The sequence below is a fragment of the Condylostylus longicornis genome, unplaced genomic scaffold (genome assembly GCF_029603195.1).
Source record: "Condylostylus longicornis isolate FDR11 unplaced genomic scaffold, ASM2960319v2 ptg000004l, whole genome shotgun sequence".
NCBI lineage: Eukaryota > Metazoa > Arthropoda > Insecta > Diptera > Dolichopodidae > Condylostylus > Condylostylus longicornis.
Genome location: NW_026577973.1, coordinates 13,213,422 through 13,237,693, shown reverse-complemented (window position 1 = coordinate 13,237,693; position 24,272 = coordinate 13,213,422). Strand labels below are relative to the sequence as shown.

Here is a 24,272-nt window from a genome sequence, read left to right as displayed (position 1 = left end):
ATTTTGTATATTAAAAATTGTAAAATAAAATTATTTTTTATCTATTTTAATAATTTTAAACAATTTTACATAAAAAATTTTGAAAAGGAAACTCTCCTGTTATTTGTTTTTCTCATATTTTATTTTTAATTTGCAACTATTAATTTTAATTATTATTATTAATTTTATTATACTTAAGAACTTTTATGTACGCTATTAATTTTTTGTTCAAGTATTTCTCTTTCATTTCACTTTATTTATTATTTTATTTTTTGAAATTTTACAATCCTTGTAATCGTAGACTAACAAGTTCTCTATCAGAGTACCTTAATGCAACTTTCTTTTTTTAAATATTTTTCTTTGTTTTAAAATTTTTTTTATTACTTTATTATTTTTATTTCTTTTTCTTTTTATAATTATTATTATTTTGTTACCATATTTTTTGTGTTTTTTGTTTTTATTAAATAAAAAATTACAATTTAAAGGACATTTTAATACCACTTAATGTTTTGTAATTTCTTTCAATTACAATGAAAACTCTCAACAATGCAATGAACTGTACAATCTTCAATATTATTTTTGGTACCTTAATATTATCTCGTTTTTTTTTCTCTGCTTCTTTTCTCTCATCTCCTTTTAATTCATAATGTGTGTATGTAAGTACCAACAATGCAATATTAAATTGTACGTATGTGATATGATGGTGTACATTTGTTAGTTGATAAAATCGTCCTTAAATCTATTTGTTTACTTATTATATACATATGTATATATGTATATATATATATAAATATTTCTGATGTGCTTGCTTATAGGTACCTTTAGGTATTTCTCTGTTTAAGATAAAATATGCGTTCGTTTTTGGAAAATCTACTACTTGCTCATCAAACTCCTTATGTATATCGGTGCTGAAGCGCACGGAAACGCTAAGTAGTGATTTTAAAATTTTGCAAGGAATGTTTTGAAAGTTTAAAAATTTGTGAGAACAAGTCAGTCAATTTCAATAAGGCTGCACAACTAAATTTTTATTCTTTTTTTTTTTTTCTAATTAAACTACTTTAAATTCGTTTTTGATTTCAAAGAGTTTTTTAATAAAATTTGAGTTTTTGTAAAAATAGTTCACTTAACACAAAATGTTACAGGTTAAATTGCTAATACTAACTGTTTTGGTTAGCATATTTGTGTTTCATAGTGAAACATTCCAAGAAAGTACTTAGTCATTTTTTTCCTACTTCAACCCGAAGCATTGAAATGCCATGCCGATTTCGGAAACTAATACACGTAAGTCACTGAAATCTACACCACGGAAAGAGGACCGTTCGAAATTAGTATTGAAGGGAAAAAAGAACGCATTTTGAAAAATTTGCTGCTTAGCATATTTTTGCACTGCACCATCGAATACGTATACACAGTTCATATTTTTACCTTTAAATTTTATCTTCGAAAAACAGTAGAAAAAAAGTAAAAAATAAAATCGGGAAAAGGATCTTCTTCATCAAGTTTTTAATCTGATATGTTTGTTCTCTTCTTTTTCTATGTTTTCGTTTTTGTTTTGTTTTTTAAGTACCCCATTTTTAGCTTTAATCTTTTCTTTATTTTCATTTTTCACATGGAAAATGTTAAAATTTTTACGTTGTTCTTGTTGTTTTTCCTTTTTTTTTCTGTTTTGTGTTTTGTAGGTTCGTTGTTATTTTTGTTGTTATAATCTACCCTTTTATAGTATAGAACTGGTATTAACAATAAGACAATCTTAATGATAACAAAATAAAAAATAAAAAAAACATGAAACCTGAAGTAAAAAAATATCCTTTATAAAATTTTACGGTTATTTGTGAATTCTTGTGTTTTAGATCATTTTCAGTTCTTCCTTTCTTTTTCTATTCTTCATTTTTTTTTCTCCATCATCATAACAACTTTATTTATTTTTTATATTTGCTCTGTTTTTCTCTCTCATTTTTTTGCATTTAATTTTTGTAGTTGTATACAATTTGTTCATTTTTATTTTCAATCTCTTGTTTTTTCTTTTACCTATTTATTTGTTTGTTATGCTGTTTTTTCTATTATTAACAAATATAAGTGCTTGTAATGAGTATTTTACTGGTATATAAAGAGCACGGAAAACAAAAATAAGCAGAAAAACAAAAAAGGTAGTAAACGATTTTTTAAGTGATTTTTGACGTGGGAATTTTTTCAAATTAAAAATTATTATTACAAACAACAACAAAAAATTAAGTATATTTTTTTTTGTTAACTTCATATTTTTTAGATACTTGAAATTCTAATGTTAGTAATTCGATTTTATTTATGATTTTAGAAAAATATATAAAAAAAAAATATTTTGTTTATTTGAATTTTTTTGAATTAAAATCATTCGGAACAAACTATTTTTGTAAACAACTTAGAACCGAGGAATTTTGGCAAAAATTTGTGAACTTATTTGTAAAATGCAATGAATAAATGGAAAAATAATAACGCATAATGTCGATTTTAATATATTGAACAAAACATGTCAGAAAATTGTTAATTTTCAAAGGAAATAAAGGTTACTTTGGACTATCAGTAAAAACTGACTAAGTCAAGTTAAATCGTTTCTGATATTTTAAAAATCTTTATAATTCGCACTCTTTATTATTTCAATAAATTACTTTTTATTGAAACATGAATTATAATTGATTTTGATTTAAAATAGACTTTAAACTCAAAATAATTTTAATATGAAATTTGTAATTCAAAATTGAATGCAGTTTTTAAACAAATATATGAGGTCGCAAATACAAGTGAAAGGAACTAGATGACCTGAAGAGTCAAAAATAAATTCAATAAAAGTCTGCAAAATTTAATAATTTTTTTATTTATTTCTTTAATTATAAAATAAAATTTATTCTAATCTTTTGGATCATTCATTATTTACTTCATTGAATTTCAATAAAATTCAATTGAATTTTTATTTTTAATATTCTCATATACCGCATGGCATTATCACATTAAATCTTCCATCATATGTATATGCTTACTTCAATATAAAATTGTTATTTTTTTTATTATTATAGCAAATTGAAACTAAAATTTCTTTCATGCAAAAATGCAATATTACAAAAAACAAAAATAAATACAAAAAAAATTAAATAGAAAATTTATTTTTTAAAATACTTTAACATTGATATGACGTGATAGATATCCTTAATTTAATAATAATAAAAAAAATAAAAAATAACCTGTAATGTCTTCATCATTTTTGTCATTCATTTGTAACACGATTCGTTGTTTTTTTTTTTTAACTTGACGTGTCAATAAAATACAAACTTACATGAATAAAAACTAAAAAATTGAGAGAAAAAAAAAATTCATCATATTATTTTTCCATTTTCCATAAATTTTCATTTTTAAAGAAAGAAACAACGTACGTACACAATATCTCGTGTTTTGTTAAAAATATTTCACATAATTCTGGTGTTATGGTGAAAGAGAGAGATAGAGAGATGGTAGTGTATGCATCTGCATGTTTTCTGTTTGCTAACATATTAGGTATCATTTAATAATGATCGTCATCAATATCAGTTAAATTATACTATAATCATCATTTTCATCATCATCATTATCATTATCATAATCATATAGTGTAATAATAATTTCCTTTATGTCACCCATTCCTTCATTTTTTGTTTCCTTTTCATTTCTACAAAAAAAAAAAAATAAAAAAAAAATACTGAAATGAAAATTGAAAATAAAAGCAAGGAAAATTCACTTTCTATTGTGTTTTCTAGTAATATTCATCAATCTATACGTCTCTCTTCTTCTTCTCTTACAAATATTTGTGTGTTTCCCTTCCCTCTCCGCCTCTGCTATCGATTATCTTTTCTCTTTTTGTATTCATAAAGGATAATACGTTTCATTTGTTTTGCTTTTTTAATTTTTATTATTTTAATTTTTTTTTTTTTTTTTGCAATATTGCATTGAAATTTTAACAAAGTTCAAATTTTATGTGTATGTATTTCTAATAGAAAATTTTGTTGTGGTTTTTTCAACAACAAAATTATCTTCCTCAACTTTTTCATTTTCATATACATTTGTATATCCTTGTTTAATATCCTTGTTTTTCATAACATTTATAAAGTATTTGAGTGTAAATAATATTCTTCTTGTTATTTAATAATGATAGTAATAATATTTTTAAGTAAGTAAGGTTCAATGATTGCAAGAATTGCGATGAATTTTTATTATAAAATTTGTTTGAATTTTCTTACGTAATACGAGTTTTGTTTAATGATATAAATTTTAGTTCAAAATAACGAATTAAAAAGGATCAAAATATTATAGGATCAAACCGTTCATCATATTTTTTCATTAATAATTAAAATTCAATTTTTATATTCCAAATGCTACCAATTTAAAGAATAAATTAGTTTTTAAAATCTACAACTACTAAGATGTTAGTTATAATGACTGTGGCAACAAATACTTAAGTATGCAAACCAATTCATTGAAATATTAATTTTTCATTTCAGTACCGAGTGGAGAATTAGCACTAAAAATTTCATTTTGAACTACCATTTTATTATACTATCTACGTACATACATATACGTTATATTAACAATAAAAGGTGTATAAAGGTTTGAAATTCTTATGATTTCGAAATATATACTCGTATATCTACATGTATAACAATTTAAATGAGTTTCCTATTTCATTATTAAGGATCGTATATTTAATTCAATTTAATATTGATATATCTTCAGTATCATGAATAATAATAAGTTACCACCTATACATTTGTGGTAAACACAAAATGTTCGTACCTTATATACCCAAAACGTACAAATTGCAGCGTCACTTACATGTTGTATTATGGTGTTTGTGTTTTTGATAATGTTCATCAAAATAATATTCTCAGTTTTTGAATATAAAAGATAAATTCAAAGAGAAGGTGTAAAAGGGAGTGGAGTGTGTATGGACATAATTTTTTTATTGCAATAACAAAAATATAAAATAAACAAGAAAGTAAAAATGCAATAATGTGCTTTAAGAAGTAAATGACATTTTATGGAAGACATCAAAATAAATTTTTATTTTTCATTTAACAAAGGACGATGTTCTGCTACTTGTTGTTTTGTTCTTCATCACTTTATTCTTTTATTCATTAAATACTTACATGCATTTTCCAAAAAAAGAAAATAATAAAACACTAAAAGTATAAAATTACATAAATGAACAAAAAGGACATGAAAAAGGATAATAAAATTTCTATGTGTTTATAAAAGATAATCAAATTAAAGCACATGTTTTTTGATGTAATATAAATTTATTAAATGAAAAAGATGTATAAAATATAAGAGAAAAAAAATATGAGTAATAAATTGAAAATACAAGCTAAAATTAGATTTTACAGTGTTTGGTATAAAGGAAGCAGAAGTTTAAAATGAAATTTTTTAAAGTACACGCGACTTGCGTAGAGTAGTTTTATATTTTACATGAAAAAAGTTCGTTCCGCATGAAAAAAACTCCAATTAAACTTTTCTTATTTCTCAGAAAATTGAACCACGTTGCTGGATAAATTTCGCGAATTGGACGTTTCAATTAGCATCATTATTGGATTTTCTTGCCTTTCGATTTGTAAGGCAAAACATTTTGCATTTCATTTCGCAGTGTTATTAAGTTAAATGACCTTTAAACTCGAATCGAACTTTTGAAATAATTATAAAATTCAATTTCATTTGAAAATTTATTAGAGCTTAATTAAAGTTTCGATGTACATACGTAAATATCATACAAATTCAGAAATTTTTAAGCAATAAGTTGCAACGAAAAATGAATTTTAAATTGGGACAATTTGCGTTGCAGTTGCTGCTCTTATTCCTGTATGCTGATGACCTGCTCAGGATTTGATTTGCGCCCCCTCTCTCGTGCCATTCACTCTAAATTCAAGATTAGTTATAGAATTGAAACTTGCTTGTGTATAGGTATTCATGTTACGAGTATCAAGTTAATTTAGCTGGAAATAGAAAAAAAAATTTTTTTGGAAGACTCGTAACGGAAAAAATTTGAAAGACAAGATTTTAGCGCTCCAGTTTTTCGGCGCTCATTGCTATTGATTACTTTGCATATATTGTAGATCCGGCGCTCCTAGTAACTGATTCTTGCATTGTCTAAATTTAAACGTATTGCAATCCAACAAGATCTTTCCTGATCAATTTTTCACAAGGCCTTCGAAAATATTAACATTATAGTTTTTAAATTGTTTATTCAAACTCGAGTCATACAATTGGGCACTGCAAAAGCAAGTTTTCAATTTAGATTAAAAATATTGTATTATTGACTTCATCCCAATTCGTTTATTTTATTTTAAATTTTATGCTTCAATATTAAACCATAAAAATAATATTATGAATTTAACTAATTTTTAATATCAAATATTTTTAACACATTCATTCTTCATTTATTTCGTAATATAAAATTTACGAATAAATTAATAATAATTTAACATAGGTGTGAAGATTTTTACAGATTCTAATATTAACATTAATATTACTTTAATTTTAATTTAAATTGAAAATTTAATAATAAAATTACACAAGCATCACAATTTTCATTAAATTTGCATTACAGTCCAACAATAAAAACAAAAGAATTTTTGTTAACCTTATAAAGAAAAGTTTTAATTTTATTGTTCAGTTTTAACAGTAACAACATTTTAATTACACAATTTGACTATAAAATTTAATGTTACGACAGTAATAAAAAATAAAGGTTTCTGTTTTATAACACATTGATTTTATTATTATAAATTGGGCATTTATGCATACATGCTATTCTAATAGTATACCAAAAAAATTTATTATAAATTATAACATGTGTGAGTGTGTGTGTGTGAATTGTTCACACACTACAGATTTTAAAACAATTATGATGATGTTGTTTTTCAACCCCTCTCTCTCTCTCTCTCTCTCTCTCTCTCTCTATCTGATTTTAGTCTTCCAAGCAAATACTCTCACACTACTATTTTAGTTGCATGCATGATTTTATGTCGCTTTAATTTCGAATTTCAATTTAAATAAAAAAACAAAAGTGTAGGAACAACTGAGTGTCACACATCAATTCAACCCCATTGTTCTTTTTGCTTATCTCTTGATATTTTTTTGCTTGTCTCTTTATTTTTCATATGCTGTTCATATAAGCACTGGTCTAGTATGTTGAGTTGATGAACAACATTTTTTAATGTCCTTTTTTTCTTATTGCGTTTATTTATTTTTTTTGTTTTTGGGAAAAAATTTCATGATTACTATTGCCGTACCATTTTATTTTTGTATATCCTGATAACAAAAATTTCAGTTTTGTTGAAAAATTCTCAAAATATTTTTTATTGTTTATTTTTTTGCAATTTTCGCCCCGCCAACTATCTGTTCATCTACTATCTCAGTTATTGCATGTTTTTAATAGCTTTGTTTTTTTTTGTTAATATTTCACTACTGGTTTGTCATTTTGTTTTTTATTTTTCAGTTATCTTAAAATGATTCTATAGTCGCTGAAAAAAAAATTCATATAAATTTATTTTTTTTGTGTATTCGTGTGTACCTTACTATTTTTAAACGCCATATAAGGATATTTTGCAAAATAATAATGGTTAAGTTTTTTTTTATTGTAATTTATAGAAAGCGTTCAGTGTTTATCTGACATTGTTCGAAAATTGTTGTAGGAGAACGAAGAAGCAAGCGAGGGTGGAGAAAGAAAAAATTTTTTTTCCAGTTTTAATGTTCATTTTTTCTTCATTATCCTAAATGATTTTTTTTTTCTATTTAAAAGGCTTTTTCTAATTTTTTGGGAAAATATTTTCAATTTTTTTTGTATATGCTACTATGAATGTCTGGAATTTTTTACTATATTTTTTTTTTCGTAAAACATTAAAATTAAAACAAAAATAATAAAGAAAAGAATTTTTTTTTTAATTTTTTTCAAAGTTTTATGCATGAATTGTTGATTAGAGCTCAAAAAACAATATTGCGCCGTTTGCCTATTTATGAAATAGTGATTTTGAAACAACTGATTCGAACATAATATTAAAGTGAACATGCCATTGTTATTTAAAAATAAAATTTTTTTCGCTTATATGTAAAGTGAAATTATGGAGTAGAATTTTATGTTCTGGAATATAAAAAAAGAACAACATTTTTTGTGTTTTGTTCGGTAAAAATAAAATGATATTGTCGCTAAACTATAAAATTTTACCAAGGTAAAATAGAGAAACTATTGAAATGAATTTGTTTGTGCTCAAATGCAAAATAAATATTGTTAACAATAATAAGGAAAAAAATATTTAATTATAATGAAATTATTTTGGCTATAATAGAAATATTTTTGCCAGTACTCGCGCACTTAAACCGGTACTCACCATTATCGATTCAACAATAAATAGTTAAAAAAATTTAAATCTGTCAAATTTTGAAATTAATTTTATTTTCTGTAGCAAGCTGTACAGTGCAATATTTGTAATTAAAATCAAAACATTTTAGTTGTCTGGTTATAAAATTTTAGTATCAATGTAATTTGAACTTACGGCAACTTTGAACTTTTCGATTTCTTTAATTTTGAATGAGGACCATTATTATAAATTGTAAAATTTTTATTAATTATGTAGATTGGCGAGCTTTTTATGTTTCAATAACAATCAACATAATCATTTATGCAAAATAACGTAGTCAATTCTACATAGGATTTTATAAAAGACAGGATTTAATTTTTTAAAAATGCTTTAATTTTTGGATTTAATTTTTTAAAAATGCTTTGAAACTCTTTCTTCTTATGTCCATAATTTCGAAATAAATTGATTTAGATATATATATTCAATTAATTCAATTTTTTATTGAGTCGAATTAGAAATTGTTATAAAATTCAAAATTACTAAATTCGGCTTAGTTTTTACCAGTTTTTGTTTTTTGTATATGATTGCTGCTTTCAATTAAATTTAAAGTTCTGTTATATTACATACATATTTTCATTCTAATTTGGTAAACGAAACAATTAGGAGGGATATTTCTTCTTTGACTTTTATATTTGAGTCTATATTTACTTACCAGTCTATATATTTGAGTCTATAATAATTACACAATTTTTTAGAATATTGTCCTTCCTTTCAGTATATTAAAACTTACTATTTTTCTGTCAAAATCCGGAAATCTAGTAAATTCTAAATTTTCACTTGTAGCCTTATCCCTAATTTGTTCTTAAATCTGATTCTAAAATTTAATTAAATAAGAAAGATCTGCATCAATAGGAAGAAAAAAAATTTATTTCAAAATCTTTAAATCTATTTTAATTTTATTAAAAAATTGTGCAAATTCGCAAAATACCAAAGTATATAATTAAATTTAAATTCATACAATTGATAAAAAAATCATATATTCGAAAAGATGCTGAAAAACTGTTATTAACCCCTAATTAAGTATATAAAAAATAAATATTAAAATAGACAACTTATCACAAAAATTTTTTTTAACAGATTTTCATTTTTTAAATTTATAACAAATTTTTCTTAATTATCACCCAATATTATAATCGCATTACATACTTATACCTATACCATAATGTATGTGCATATTCATATGTGATAATATCGTACGTTTACGTATTAAAAACCCATGTACCCACAATTTATAATTAACAGTTTTATAAAACATACAAATATAAAATTAAAGTTATGTATATAGGTAGGTAATTTTTTATGTCTGCTACGAGTATAAATACATAATCATTATAATATGTATACATATATATGTAGCAATACAAAAGTTTTTTTTTTTATTATCGCATATCTTATATTTTCACAGTTCAACGGCATTATCGCGTTGTTATAATCATAAGTGATTGTCTATACAAATAACGTTTATTCGTCTCTGTTATACATATATGAGAAAGCAATTAAAAAAAGAAGAAAAACTATAATGGAAAAATAAAAATAAAAATAATTTTTATACTTTATTATTGGAGGAATATGTGAAAAATTAGAAGAAAAGTGAACCGAATTGAAAATGACAAAGAGAGAGAGAGAGATAGAGTATTAGAGTAGCAAAGTTGCAAGAAGAAAATTGATAGGATACGGAAAGGGGGGGAGGGGGGGTTAAGAGAATTATTATTTATTTCCACTACAATTTCTGAAAATTTTATTTTATCAATTAGTACAAAAGAAAAAAACCACAATAAAATAAAAAAAAAAACACAGAGAAGAAAAATGGGGAAAAAAAATCGAAATTAATTTCGAAAATTAAATTTTTTAAGGGCATCGTTTGCTATTCTTGTTGTTTGTTCGCTTATTTTTTTTTTTTTCCAATTTCTGTCTCTTTCTATTAAATTTCTGATATGAGATTGAGGTGCGTTTAGGAGCAGTACAATGCACTAAAAAAAAATAGAATATTGAAAATTATGAAATTTAAAAAAGTTTTGTTGCTGCTTTTTGTTTTTTCATATTCAATAAATTGGCCTTATCAGTTTTTAATTTTTTTTTTTTTTTACTTTTGATTAAACGAGATAATAAATTACACCCTTTTTAGATTTTTTATTCCTGATAATTTTAAAATTTTTTAAACCGGAAAAGTTGAAAAAAAAACTACTCATTTTTTTTCACAAAATGGTTTTTATTCAAGACAAGAAATTAAATTTAAAATTTTTTTTATAAATACTTTGGTATTTTTGGATAAATAAAGGTTTTGAAGGACAAATTATTAAATTGCTAGTTTTTAATTACGCGTTGCGTTTTGCTTTTTTTTTTTGCATTATTTTTCTCAGTGTTTTTTGAGTAGTTAATTAACTAGTTAAATTTTACCTTAAATTATAATTAAAGTTTTTTATTTTTTAATATTTTTTTTTTAAATTATAACCTTTTAAAAATATTTTACCATTCCCTATACTTATTTTTAATAATTTACTATATTTTATTGCTTAAGTTACACATTTAAAAATTACAAAAATTTTATTTGTTTCTGTTTTTTGTGCTCTTTAACTTTTATATCCGTACGAACGTTTGTTCGAAGGGTATAATAAATTTCCCTTACCGTTTGTAACGCTAAGAAATTATGGTCTGGGATATAGACTCAATAATCTGTAGATGTTTTTAATAAGCGTCGAATTCTGAATTGATTAAATCAAGTCTGTCCAAATAAGTAAGTTCACCAAATTTTCAGAAATGATTCTGCAAAAATGCAAAAGCTATGGCATTGAAATTTCGCACAAGTGAATATTTTTATAAGGGTTATTGTGTTTGATAAACGTCGTTGAAATTGCTTTGCTCTTTCTGGTAACTTGAAAAATTATTTGGCTATATCTTAAAAACTGTTCCAAATACAATAGTGAAATTTTACAAAAACAAATATGACAAGTGATGGCTGCCATAAAACTCTAAAACTTATTAGGTCATATTTCAGAAATTATTCAGTGCATCGTTTTGAAAAGTTGCACAAGAAAATTCTTTTTTTTTTAGATTGTGTTTGATAAAGATCGTTGAAATTTCCCGACTGCGTGTGATAACTGACATATTATTTCATAAACTGTTAATTCATAGTCCAGAGATTACTGAAGCTGCAAAGCTGAAAAGTTGAACAAATGAATTTGGGGAAATGGCCTTCAGTTTTAGTGAAACTCTTATACTCTATCAGATTATGTGGTAACTACCATAAATGTATAAAATAGCGCTAGATATATAAAAAGAAACAGGTTGTTTGGAACTGTATGTTAATTAAATCCGACGATTAAAATCATTTATTCATACGGCTATCACAGAGTTGACACAGTCAACTATATCTATTCTCGTTTTGCTTAAAATTAATTTTAAGATTAGTTGAAATATTCAACTAAACGGTGTTGTATTATAAAAATTGACATTGTGTAATTTTAATGTTATATAAAAAAAATTTTTTTTTGTGCAAGAATTTGCTTTTGATTGCTTTGTGGAACTTCAATTAATTTTAGTAATATTGAAATTAAATAACCGTGAAAATAACAATTTTGTTTCAGCTTATTTTTATGATTACTATATGACTATTTGATGTTTCATTATTGTTCATAATTTTTGTCCAATATTAATATTGCAATAATCTTAAACAATTCGTTAGGTATCGAATTTGTAGCATACTTGAACAATTTCAAATTAATAGTAAATTATCGGACTGGAAATACAAGCTTTAAGTACGCTCTTTACTTTAATTTTGTGTTCTTTATTTCATATACACAATATTGTCTTTCAATTGTCATCAAATTCAATAAAACGATTAACGATTACATTTGGCCAAGCTCACAGCTCTTAGCCTCACAAATTTTACAGAAAAAATTAAATTTATATTACTAATATAAGAGAAAAGTTTCTTAGACCCAGTTTTGAAAAGACCAGGTTATTAATTTGATGACTAAAAAATTAAAAGATTAATTGTATATTGAATAATAAATAGTGCTTGTTAAAATTTTAAATCAACAGCCATTTTTTTTATTTAAATGCCCCTTGGTTATCTACTTATCCACACTAAAACACGATGCAGAATTGTCTTGTTTCACGTTTCTGCTATAAACAGGAACACGTAAATTTCACTATTGTCTTTTGTAATTCAAATTTATTTAAGTAAATTATGAAAAATTCAATCAACAGTTTTAAAAATTTCTAAATAATTGCTATTATAATTAATAATAAAAAAAAGAAAAAAAAAGAATCATAATTATTTTTTTTTTTTTTGCTCTTCCAACACCTCCCATTTTCTTGTGCTTTGATTATTATGTAATTCTATAGAATATGATTATAAACAATAATAAAAAAAAAAATGAAATACGTCATGATTATCTCACCCTCAGAATCACTAAGAATTACATAATTTTCGCTGGGGTCAAAAATTATTCCCAGCACACTCAAAAAAAAATAAAAAAAAATTCTCAACACGCTTTTTAACTTTTTTTTTTTTGTTCAATAATAAAAATTTTTTTTTGCTCAATCGCGGATTTTATCACAACTGGTACAGTCATAAAAATTAGATTTGGTTAATTTACATCATTAAAACATACATACATATATAAAGAGAATCTATGAATGTAAGTAAATTTATTTTTTGTATAAAACCACTTTCATGCTAATTTCGATTGTAATTTAAATTTAATTTAAATTTAAGACAATTTTTTTTTGTTTTGTTGCCTTTTATTATACTTAATATGTCATTAGCACACAATAATAATTTAAAAAAAAAAAAGTAAAAACAAAATAGAGAAGGAGAAACAAAACAAAAAATGATTGAATGAAATAAACATGTCCTTTTTTTTGAATTCAAGTGGCTCGTGTCATATTACCTCTAACTATGTGCTGTTAACTGCCTCATATATACATAATCAACTGTTAGGGGTTAATCAAAAAGAAAATTTTCTTTTAGAACCAATCGAAAAAAAAATGTTAATTAGAAATTAAATGAGAAAAAAAAATACAAACGTTATTCATAAAATTTTACGGTGAAAAATTGCGCGTTCTTTTATCCTAAAATTTTCGTCATCCCAGGACTTTTAATTCTAGAAAAAAAAAAATTGTTTAAAAAAAATATTTCGTAAGGGTCAGAACTTTCTTCTAAGGGGTGAAATAATTTTTTTTTTCTTAATCATTTTTAAATTTTTTTTTTTTTGTTAGAATTTTTATCAATGTTTTCTCATTTGAGCAATCATAATTAGCATATTGTGCAATTGTGTTATCATAGCCCTCCCAGGAGAAATAATTAATATTTCGAGTTTTTTTTATCAAAAAAATAAACAAAAAAGAAATAAATAGAACACGGTCGTTAGGGGTGAATAAAACGGGTGGCGAAATTTTCTCAAAGAAAAAATAAAAAGAAAAATGAATGTGTAATCGAATTTGAAATTGCTTAATGTAGACTTTAAATATCACCTCTGAATTTTTTTTATAAAATTGTCCGAACACTTTATTTCTGCATTTAATTTTTATTTTACGGCCAATTGAATAACTTATGTGCAACTTTAAATAAAATTATAATTCCTCCGTTCAAAAATTTTTGCGTTTCCTAGAGATAGAGTCACAGCTTTTTTTTAAGGAACGAAATTATGCAGTACTCTTGTTAATAAAATAACTTTAAGGTAAAGTGCCACAATATACACAATTAATAATAATTATAATACCAATTTTAATTTTAATGAAATTAAATTATTATTAATAAATCCTATTATTAATTTTTTGAAATCCATATTCATAAAGGCTCAGGCATCCATGGATATATTAGTGTTAAGATCCATATTCATAAAACCTCAGGCAGCCATGCATATTTTAATGTTGCAATTGTTTGATTGCTTAGTTGTACATTCAACCGCGTAAATTGTAATGTAAAAGCCGTAATTGCAAAACTAAAAATTGCATGTCTGTCTCAGCCATAATTGTTATTTATTTAAAGGATATTCCTTCATTAGTTCGAATACAATATTATATAAATTAGTATTGTTTAAGAGTATTGCACAAAATATTAGCACAAAATCCAAATTAAACTTGTATGGTCAATGTATTAATAAAGTATGATGTTCGAAACAATATCATACCAAACAATAATGCAACAAAATAATATTCAATTAATATGAAATTTTATTTGATTTTTCTCAAAATATTGAACTTTTAAGTTAAATTCTATAATTTAAAAGAAGAATTTACTAAACCGAAGGAGCGACAGACACCAATACGGATAACTCATGGATGAATAACTGATTTATTTGTTATATTAACCTTTCCCGTTCCTAATCGAAATTGTTTGCAAAAATTTTTTAATAAATTTTAAAATTTGATTTTCCTGGAGCTTTTATTTATCAAAAGCTCAAAGAAAATCAAAATTTAATTACTGGGTATTAAAATTTTTATTTAATTTTATTCATTTTCCATAAATAAAAATTATAAATTTTAATTTGCATATATAAATTTTCAAAAAATGCTCCTTATTCATTTATTAAAATTTCATTTTTTCAATATTTTTTTTTCGTCTTCTCTTCTTACATTGTAAATGCAATTGAGCAATAAGTACTTTTAAAATTTAAAACTTCGTAGACTACTTTCTTTTAATTTAAAATGTACATTGTATAAAATTAATAAATTAATAATAAAGTAAGAACGTTTTGTTGCAATTATAAAACTACTTTTCTTGAATTATTAATGAACATACACTCTTCACAAATTTTTTTGTTTTCTTTATAAAATCCTTAAATTTTCTTTTGATAAAATTTTTTTTGCTTTCATTAATTTCAATTTATGTAAAACGATAACGTTTCTTCGTTCTCATAAATTATTTTTATATACGTATTACTGTGTAGGATAACTACCGTTTAAGGACATTTTCTTTACGTTTTTATAAATCGTGTTATTTTTATTCTCAAAAGGAACTTGTTTGGTTTTTGATTTTTTTTTTTCAAGAAACTTAGTAAAGTAAAAATTGTACTCTTTTATTCAAGTATTCATTTGTTTTCTTAGAAATCCACAGAATCTTAAAATATTCTTTAAATATTTAATATTAGTATATATGTATGTCGGAGACGAATGAGTAAGTACATACACACATAATTTTGTTTTTGAATTTAAAATATTAAGAAGTTTTTCCGTAATTTATTTTGAAATTATGATGTACAAATTACGAGTATAAAATCTTATACAAAATTTTTTAATCAAAACTGTGATATTTGCAAATCTTTAATTTTGTATAGCAGTTCTTTAGTCTGTATTTAAGTATGATTTGTAAGAAAATTTCAAACATATCAAGTATAACTCAAATTTGTGATTAATTTAACTAAACCACTCAATACTCGTCCATCTTTTTAAAAATGATTACAGGAAAATTTACTCAATAATTTAAGAAATACTTTCATGTTCTTGGAAAGAACTGTGCATTACAAATTATAGAGCATAAAAATTTCATTTTAAAGTGGTAAATGTAAGCACAAATCATTGAAGTGTTTTATCTTTGAATTTATTCCATAAATATTGAGACAAGTATCCTAATAATCTTCCTAATCTTCAATTAGCACTATTAATTTTATGATTCAAATTTTAAATTCGATTTTGTTTTTCTAACTAATAAAAAAAGCGTATTATAAAAAATTTTATTTTTACGGTATTCCTGAAGCACATCATCTTTCGAATTAATTCAAAGCAACTGAATATGAAAACCCTCTAACAAATTATTACCGAAAACACAAAATGCGCTTAAAGAGTACGAGTATCACACCAAAAATTTGAAGTCCACATCAAAGTATTGAATAATTTTAATAAATTACTAAATTAATTAACTAAGCTACTATTATGCTCTTATTAGTGCACTTATAACCATTCAAAACTTCTCGAATTCTGATATTTTACAAAATAACAGAGAAAATTTAACAAAATTAAGAGAAAATTAAATATTTTTGTTTTTATTTTTGATTTTCTCTCTTCTTTTTCAATATTAACAATAATAAATTTACTTGCATTAAACCATTCGGTACTTATTGTAGCAGTGTCTTAACGCTGTTTGTTCTTCATTAGCAAAAATGTGAAAACAGTGATGTGAGTAAATTTCAAAGAAGAGAAAATTAATAATGATTTTGTTGTATTCGTAAAATTTAAAAGTAAAACTTTTAGTCATAAATTTTCCGCGAAACTAGCGATATTTTTTTTTTATTTTATTTCTTATAATATTTAATAAAAGTAACAAAAATAGTAACAAAAAAAAATTCTCATTTTACAGAAAATTTACAACATTTTTGAAAACATTTTTCCTTTAACAAATTTAATGTTTCATTATTCTTGTATATTGGAACTTTTTATTTTCTCTTATTCTTAACTTGATCGTCTCTACTATGTTGTTGTAATTGTAACTCTATAGGTACTATCGAGTATATTAAAATATTGTTGTTATTATCTTAGGTGTGATTTTTTGTTAAGTTTCCTTTTGGAAATTTTATTCCCTATTTATTTACCGCTTACTATATACTGCTACTACCCTTTACATTAAATTTTTCTATTTTATTCTTGTTTTTCATTTTATGATTTGCTTGCTTCTTACTTTCCTATTTCTTGTTTTTGTCATTAAAAAGGATCATAAACTCTTTAAATCTTTTGGTAAATTGTTCAATAAAACAGAAAGTTGAAAATTTTTCAATTAAAAACTTTCAACTACTTTACTCCCTAAGGAGAAAAGGTAAAATAAAAGTAAGAAATTATTAAAAGAAAGAGGAGAAAAGTAAAATAGAAAAATTTTTCGTTTTTTCTTAATGATTAAAGCATGAAAAAGGAATTCTTATAAGAGAGAATAACTATTTTGTAAAGATATTTTGAAGTAGAAAAGCTTTATATAAGGTTCTTTTAAAGGTTCTTACTTTACCAGCACGTTCAAGATTACGCATTTTTGTGTAAATGAGAAAAATATAAGAAAATTTTTGGAAAAAAAAATCACTTTTAATGCGGTTTTTATAATAGTGATGTTTAGTGTAATTTTGGTGGTAAAATCTTTTGTTTTTTCTCTTCTCTCTTGTTCTTATTGTTGTTCTATTTTTAGAAACCGCGGAATGTTTCATGAAAATTTTTCGCTTAATGAAAAGTGGTTTTGTTACTTTTTTTTTTTTTTTTAAAATTGTGTTTTTTTTTGTGTGTGTTGTTAAGAGAAATAAATATGGTTATGACATCCTGGATGGTTAAAAATGTTTCAAAAAAAAAAGAAAAAGTGAACGTGTTAAAGAAAAAGTTTGTTGATTTTTTTTCTCCTAATTTATTCTTGGTTCAATAGTAGATGAAGTATTTTTATGGTTTTTTAAATGAGGTGTTCAAAGTAAAAGTATAAAAATTTTTCTTCTTCTTAATAACATTTTCAATGTTAAATATTTAACATTTTAATGAGTTGATCTGCAAAAATGTTATACACTGTTTAATTCAATATTTATTAAAGTTTTTGTAACATTCGCACTGGTTTTGGAATGGTTTCAGATTTGAATAAGAATGTGAAAATCTGAGGTATTTTTTCACCAGTTTTGAGAAAAGAAAATTGCATTATAAATTGAATTGGAAATTGATTTTTAAGTTGCAATCAAATTATTTTACTTGCTTGTAATATGGATTCAGAATGTTTATTGGTTTTGATAACGCATTTGCTCATAAAATTTGGAAACCAATGGAAAATAGTTTTAATAAAATTATTTGTTGAAATATAAAGATATGCAACAAAAATATTTTATTTGTATTGAACAAATTTCAGCTTAAAATGGCCTATTTGTAATAAAAATAGTTTACAAATGTAAACTATACGTAAGGGTGTTTAGTTTTATCTGTGAATAAATCTGTAATAACTTAAACTCAATTTTAATCTAGAATGCATTCTTAAAATGTAAAACGAACAAAAATTTTTAGATGAAAAAACCAACATAGTTACATATATGTGAATAGGATTTTTAGGGCAAATAATGACCGAACTTTTAAAATAGCTTATTATTTTAAAAAATTTCTTTGTAATGATATAAACGTATTACATTAAAAATGTATATCGTAAAAAGCGTATCTATTTTGTAAAAAATAATGATGATAATTGAGAAAAATAATATAAAAAACAAATGATTTAACAGGACAGTTATTGAATAAGTTTAATCGATAAGATGTAAACTCATAAGCTTTGTTTACAATCGCCAACTAATGAAATAATAAAAACTTAAGTATACACATTATACAGTCATGTATAGAGATACACATTATACAGGGCCAGAGCAAGTGTGACGGGACTAACGAGATATTTAAGGTTATTATCGGTTAATTAGTGGTAGAAAAATGCCATATCTGTACTAATTGGGTTTCTACATCGGGAAGAATACAGAATACAAAATTATTTACATATACAGAGTTATTGTAAACAAACCTTATTTAGAATATGAAAGAGTTAATATTATGCAAAAATTTAGCAAGTTAGCAATTTTAGCTTTGAAATATTTTTGTTTTACTCTAAATGTTATAATTATCTAAATATTTATACATTTCTGCTTCCAATAAATTTTTAATTTTTGATAATATGGCTGCAAATATGCCGAATTGAATTGCCAAAATATTTACATAAAAAAAATTTTACAAATACTCGTATGTATAACTTTCTTTTGACAAGAACTGTAAGTATTTTTCATTTCAAAATATTTAATACTAAAGTATTTGATTACACAATTTGAACTTGGAAGTCCTCCTCTAAATTTTATTAAATAAAATATGTATTACATAATATTTTTGGTGAAAAATAAAAGTAAATTATATTCTAAATTAAAAACATTAAAAAAATATTTTAATTTATTTTTTCATTTCTTATAATTTTTGCGACGTTTTACAACTTAAGCGGCAAAAAACTAAATAAAAACCACAAAATGACGATCGATAAAAAAAAAAACATCTTAAGTTTTTTTCAGTTTATTTACGCTTCGCTTAAACTTGAAATTTTTAAAATATTTTTTTTTTATCATATTTTAATTTTTAAAAACTCTCCCATTAAACGCTCCCATTGTCTAAAAAGTGAGCAGTTTTAGTAAAATTTCTATTCTCCATTTTTTTTTGTAAATAATTTACACTCATACAGAAAAATAAGTTTAATTAAATCATCCAAAAAAATAAAATAAAAAAAAAGTAAAACGAAAAATGAATTGAAATGTTTACTTACAAATCACTCAGAAAAAAAAAAAATCGAATGAATTATACCCTACAGGCATCTACAGCATGATATTCTAATTATAAAACGTTTTTTGTTAATATGACTAATAGCGACTACTGAAAACTTTTAGGATATAACTCAGCTATTAATGAACAAATTTCCCGCAATTAAAGCGAATCATTCTCACATATTCTAAATTGTAAATCAGAGCAATACGGCGACTATCAGAATCCGCTACTGAAATTGACCATATTACAATAGCAATCGTCTTTGATTTTTGTTGTTGAAATATCGTATAATCGAACGACAATGTATAAATCTACGCAGAATTTTACGCAAATAACTTCTTCAAATGGATATAAGCTCCATACTTCATTAAAATGTAGGGTATAAAAAGACACAACAACGCTCCATATAAATTTTAAAATGCGTCGCTTTTTTAAAGTTTTTCTGTTTTTTCTATTCGCGATCTCACAATTTTTTATTTTTCAACAACATAAAAAAAAAAAAATTATTTGCGAAATTCTCAAGGACAATCTTGTTGATATTTGGAGAATATTGTGATTTTTCACTTTTACTTTTTATTTTTTTTGTTGTTGTTCTAACTTATAATATTATTTTGTTAATCAAATCGCCAATCTACATTATTGAACATTTTGCAATGCAACCTTTACACTTCATTTCACACCCTCTTTTCTATAAACTCTGTTTCTCTCTCTCTCTCTTCCTTTCTGTTTGCTAAATGTGCTTGTATTTATAGGGAAGCATTTATGGAATGAACGAAGTCTAGATGTTTCAACATGTGGAAAAGTGTAAAATATTAGGTTTGATCAATAAATTTAACCAAAGAAAAATTAACATTTGTTTTTCGCATTATTTATTCTACGGGTACCCTCCATAATTATATTTACAATACGATTACGTTTGAATATTTTTATTTGGGTACAACGTAATAAAATTTCTGACGTAAGGTAATAATTTACAAAATTCAAAATATTTATAATGTTTCAGGTATAGAGAAATTGACAATGGTAGAACAACATTTGTAATAAAAATTTATAGTTATACATTGGAATTGGATTTGTACCTACGTACATATGTATGTATGCATATGGTATATTTGCGCAATTATGTTACGAGGTATGGAACTGGAGGAAAATTTCAAAAACAATGTCTTTCGCAACATCAACTAAATTTTGTTCAAAAAAAGTTTTAGAAAATATTTTATAAATTTGATAAATTGCCACTACAGAGTTGTGCATAATGAAGTCGCCGCTAAGTTAAAATATGTATAAAATATTAAAAATAATTGCATACTTTCAAGGGGAATTCTTCAAATATCACTTATTTCTTGCATTATTCTCAAAAAATTTACACTTTCTCTTCAAAATTTCCTTCATTTCTCCCTTTAACTCTTTGATTGAATATCTTAAGTAATCACCCTGTTTGAATTCTATGTACAATTAGTTGAAAGTGCTTAAAAATTCGCTACATTTTTTGTTCTAAATTCTTTGCGCCTATTCCAAAGTAATTTTTTTTTATTAATTTTTATTTTAAATAGAACTAAGATTACGTCATTTTGTTTTTTGTGCAATTTTGTTTACATTTTCTAACGTAAATATTGTGTTGCATAATTAAATTATGTCATTATGTTAGATCAAAAATACCATAAGTTACATTTTGCAAATTTTCCGGGAGAGCTAATTTAAAGGTATTCAAATTTCATTAGTAAAAATTTTATTAATTTTCATAAAATCTTTTATTTATGATTAGAAATCGAATTTTTAAATAAAAAAAAACTGAATAAACTTTAGAAATTTCTGTAACTTGTGGCACTATTTTAGGAATCAAAAAAAACTCTAGCGGAGTAGTGTATGCTTCCACATATTCAGCAAAAAAAGTAAGAAAACGTAATGACTAACGAGTAAAAACAGTTTTCCTAAAAAATGAAATAAGGAAAATCTAGATATAAGGCGATTATTTAACCCTATAGGATGACTAGAGTTTCTAATTTTAAAATTTAAATTTCTGTAGATTTAGCTGCAAATAAAGCACAGCCAAAATTATGTTGATGTTATTATTAACTCCAAAGTCTTTTAATGGGTAAAATATAATGCATACATACAAACGAACTTTTACGCATGAAAACATTGTGTATGTATATTTTATATAAAGACTTAATTCATGCAAAATTTTATCACATTGAAATTTTATTTTTTTGTGAAGGTTAAGCGTATGCACAACAAAATTTCCGATGGTGAATTGATATACGTACTTATTAGTATAAAGTTTAAAACGAAAATTAAAAAATTAAACAAAAAAAAATTAATAAATAAATAAACTTGAGACTTCATAAGACCCAATTTTTGATTCCAGGAAGAAATTTACTTTAGCGCATTTTATAATAAAAATTTCATTAAAATATTAAAATTAAAGAACATTATGCCTTGTAAGTTTAAGACAATTAGTGTTATTTGTGTTTCTTTTCCAGTTTTTTAGTTTTTATCTTAATGAAAGGTAAAATCCAATTAAAAGAAAAATGTATTCAATGTAATTACAAAGTAAGCAAGAAATAGTAAGTCTACGTTACTAATTAAAGTATTAAAATCGGATTGTTTAATTACGCTTAATATTAAAACTACTATGGGAAAGCCACTAACAAATTAATTTTTAAATTTTTGTAAAAATGTTCTTCTTTAATTTGTGTGCAAAATTAAAACTATCACAGCAGGGGATTTCGGAATATTTCACATCCAAACATAATCATAATTTAATTTTAAGATTTTTTGAGTAGCCCTTCATATTTTTTTGTTTTCATATTATGGTCCGCTTTAAAACAGTCATAATTATTTAATATGCAATTTTACATAATGTATAAGCTATTAAATAACGGAAAGAGATATAAATTAAATAATTTACAATTAAACTTGCATCTGGTCAATTTAATATACACGTAAATTTTTATCCATTCGTTTTTGAGGCGATTACGTAAATGAAAAGATTAAATGTGAAACTGCATATTATGTATTTTTTAAAAGAAAATGGCATAGGTCTTCTTTGCATTTCATATTTCAAAAATTAATTCAACATTGTATTCTTGCATCAATTTTAAATAATTAGTTTAGCTTAATTACTTAATTATATCGAAGTACTTGCATTTTATTAATATTACTAATCATACCTTGAATTTTGAAATTAAGGAAGCACGTAAAATTTACTCAGATATAGTTTTAATACTATCTGTTACTTCCCAAAGTGCAGTATGGTAAAATATATTAAGTTCTTTTTTTTTTAATACGGGTGTTAAAAATCATCGAAAAGACAAGGATAGGCATTCAAAAACTGTCATCAGATCTATCAATAGTGGAGGACTTTAACTCAATCTAAAACGCAACTAGATGGTCATAAACTTCCATAACTAGTTAAATTGACTAACCATTAGTTTTGAAAGCACAGAAGTGCTCTCACAGCATTTAGGCTAATTCGAGAGGTCTCGTTCGCTTCAATCTTTTGGTTCTTAACCTTCTACTCTATAAGTTGAAAAGACTCGACATTTACATGCTGAATATTCTTTCAAAATTGCTCCCATATAAAATGTGATTCCTTAAAAACTTAAGAAATACAAACTTAATATTCTCTGTCAAAATTTCATAAATAGAAAATTTTCCCTTTTCCTCCTTGACCTTTTCACTGCGTAAAATTTAAAAAATGAGCGTAACAAAGGAAGCTTTCCGGATTAATTCGAAAAATTTTCTTCTCATTAGGTTTAAGTGTTATTTATAACTAATAATTAAGTAATTAATTAAACAATTTAAAAGAATAATGTTCAAAAACTGTGACTGTCTTCAAGAGAAAGTTTTATAATTATATGCACACATATTTTTTTACACACATAGTTTTAAAGAAATTTATTGAATTTGTATATTAATTTCATAATTTTTTATTTGTATATTTTCAGGTATGTTACAGAATTTTTCGATGTTTATTCACAAAATACACGGTAATTGAAAAAACCAAAATTTTAAATTTTTTTTTTTAATTTATGTACTTAATACCCTCAAGCAAGAATAAAACAACCCGAACATAACACAATATTTTAAGGTATAGCATTCCTAACTAAGTCGGCCTGTACCAAAGTGCAGTTGAAAGGAGTAACTGCATAATACGCATAAAAATCTTCAATATTTAAGTTTATAGATTAGTTTTTACTCCTATATAACAGGATTTTCATTCAAAATTGCATTCGATTTACAAAACTACACTAAATTACTCGACAATACTTAGTTTTAAAATTCAAGTTGTAACAGAAAGTGCCTTCAGAATTAGAAAACAAAATAATTTCACTTATTTAATTTAAAATATATTAAAAGAGGTTCTTTTCTCACTGTAATTTTCTTTGCATTTTTTTAGTTTTTAAAATTTGACATAAAAAGGCATTTGTGCTGCACAAACGCAATATTTGTGAAGGCAAACTAACATAATTTACTCGGCCAAATATCACAAGCCTACTACTTGTAATTAATTGCTTTTAGTTTTTATGATTGAAATTTGGAACAAAGGGTGTTTTATTCGTATCCTACCATAAAAATAACATATAAGGGAGACGTAAAAGTTGTCAATGTTTCTTAAATATTTCATCTCGTTAATTAAAT

At 24.1% G+C, this 24,272-nt stretch overlaps 1 protein-coding gene across 1 annotated transcript in view; it reads left to right on the top strand.

The window, feature by feature from the left end:
* LOC129609479 (headcase protein-like) overlaps positions 1 to 23,882 on the top strand; it is an 88,251-nt gene extending 64,369 nt beyond the window's left edge. Inside the window, exon 3 of the mRNA XM_055521400.1 lies at positions 23,579 to 23,882. Coding sequence (XP_055377375.1) covers positions 23,579 to 23,624 — 46 coding nt within the window. The 3' untranslated portion in view covers positions 23,625 to 23,882. The remainder of the gene's footprint in view (positions 1 to 23,578) is intronic.
* The last annotated feature ends 390 nt before the right edge of the window (positions 23,883 to 24,272 follow it).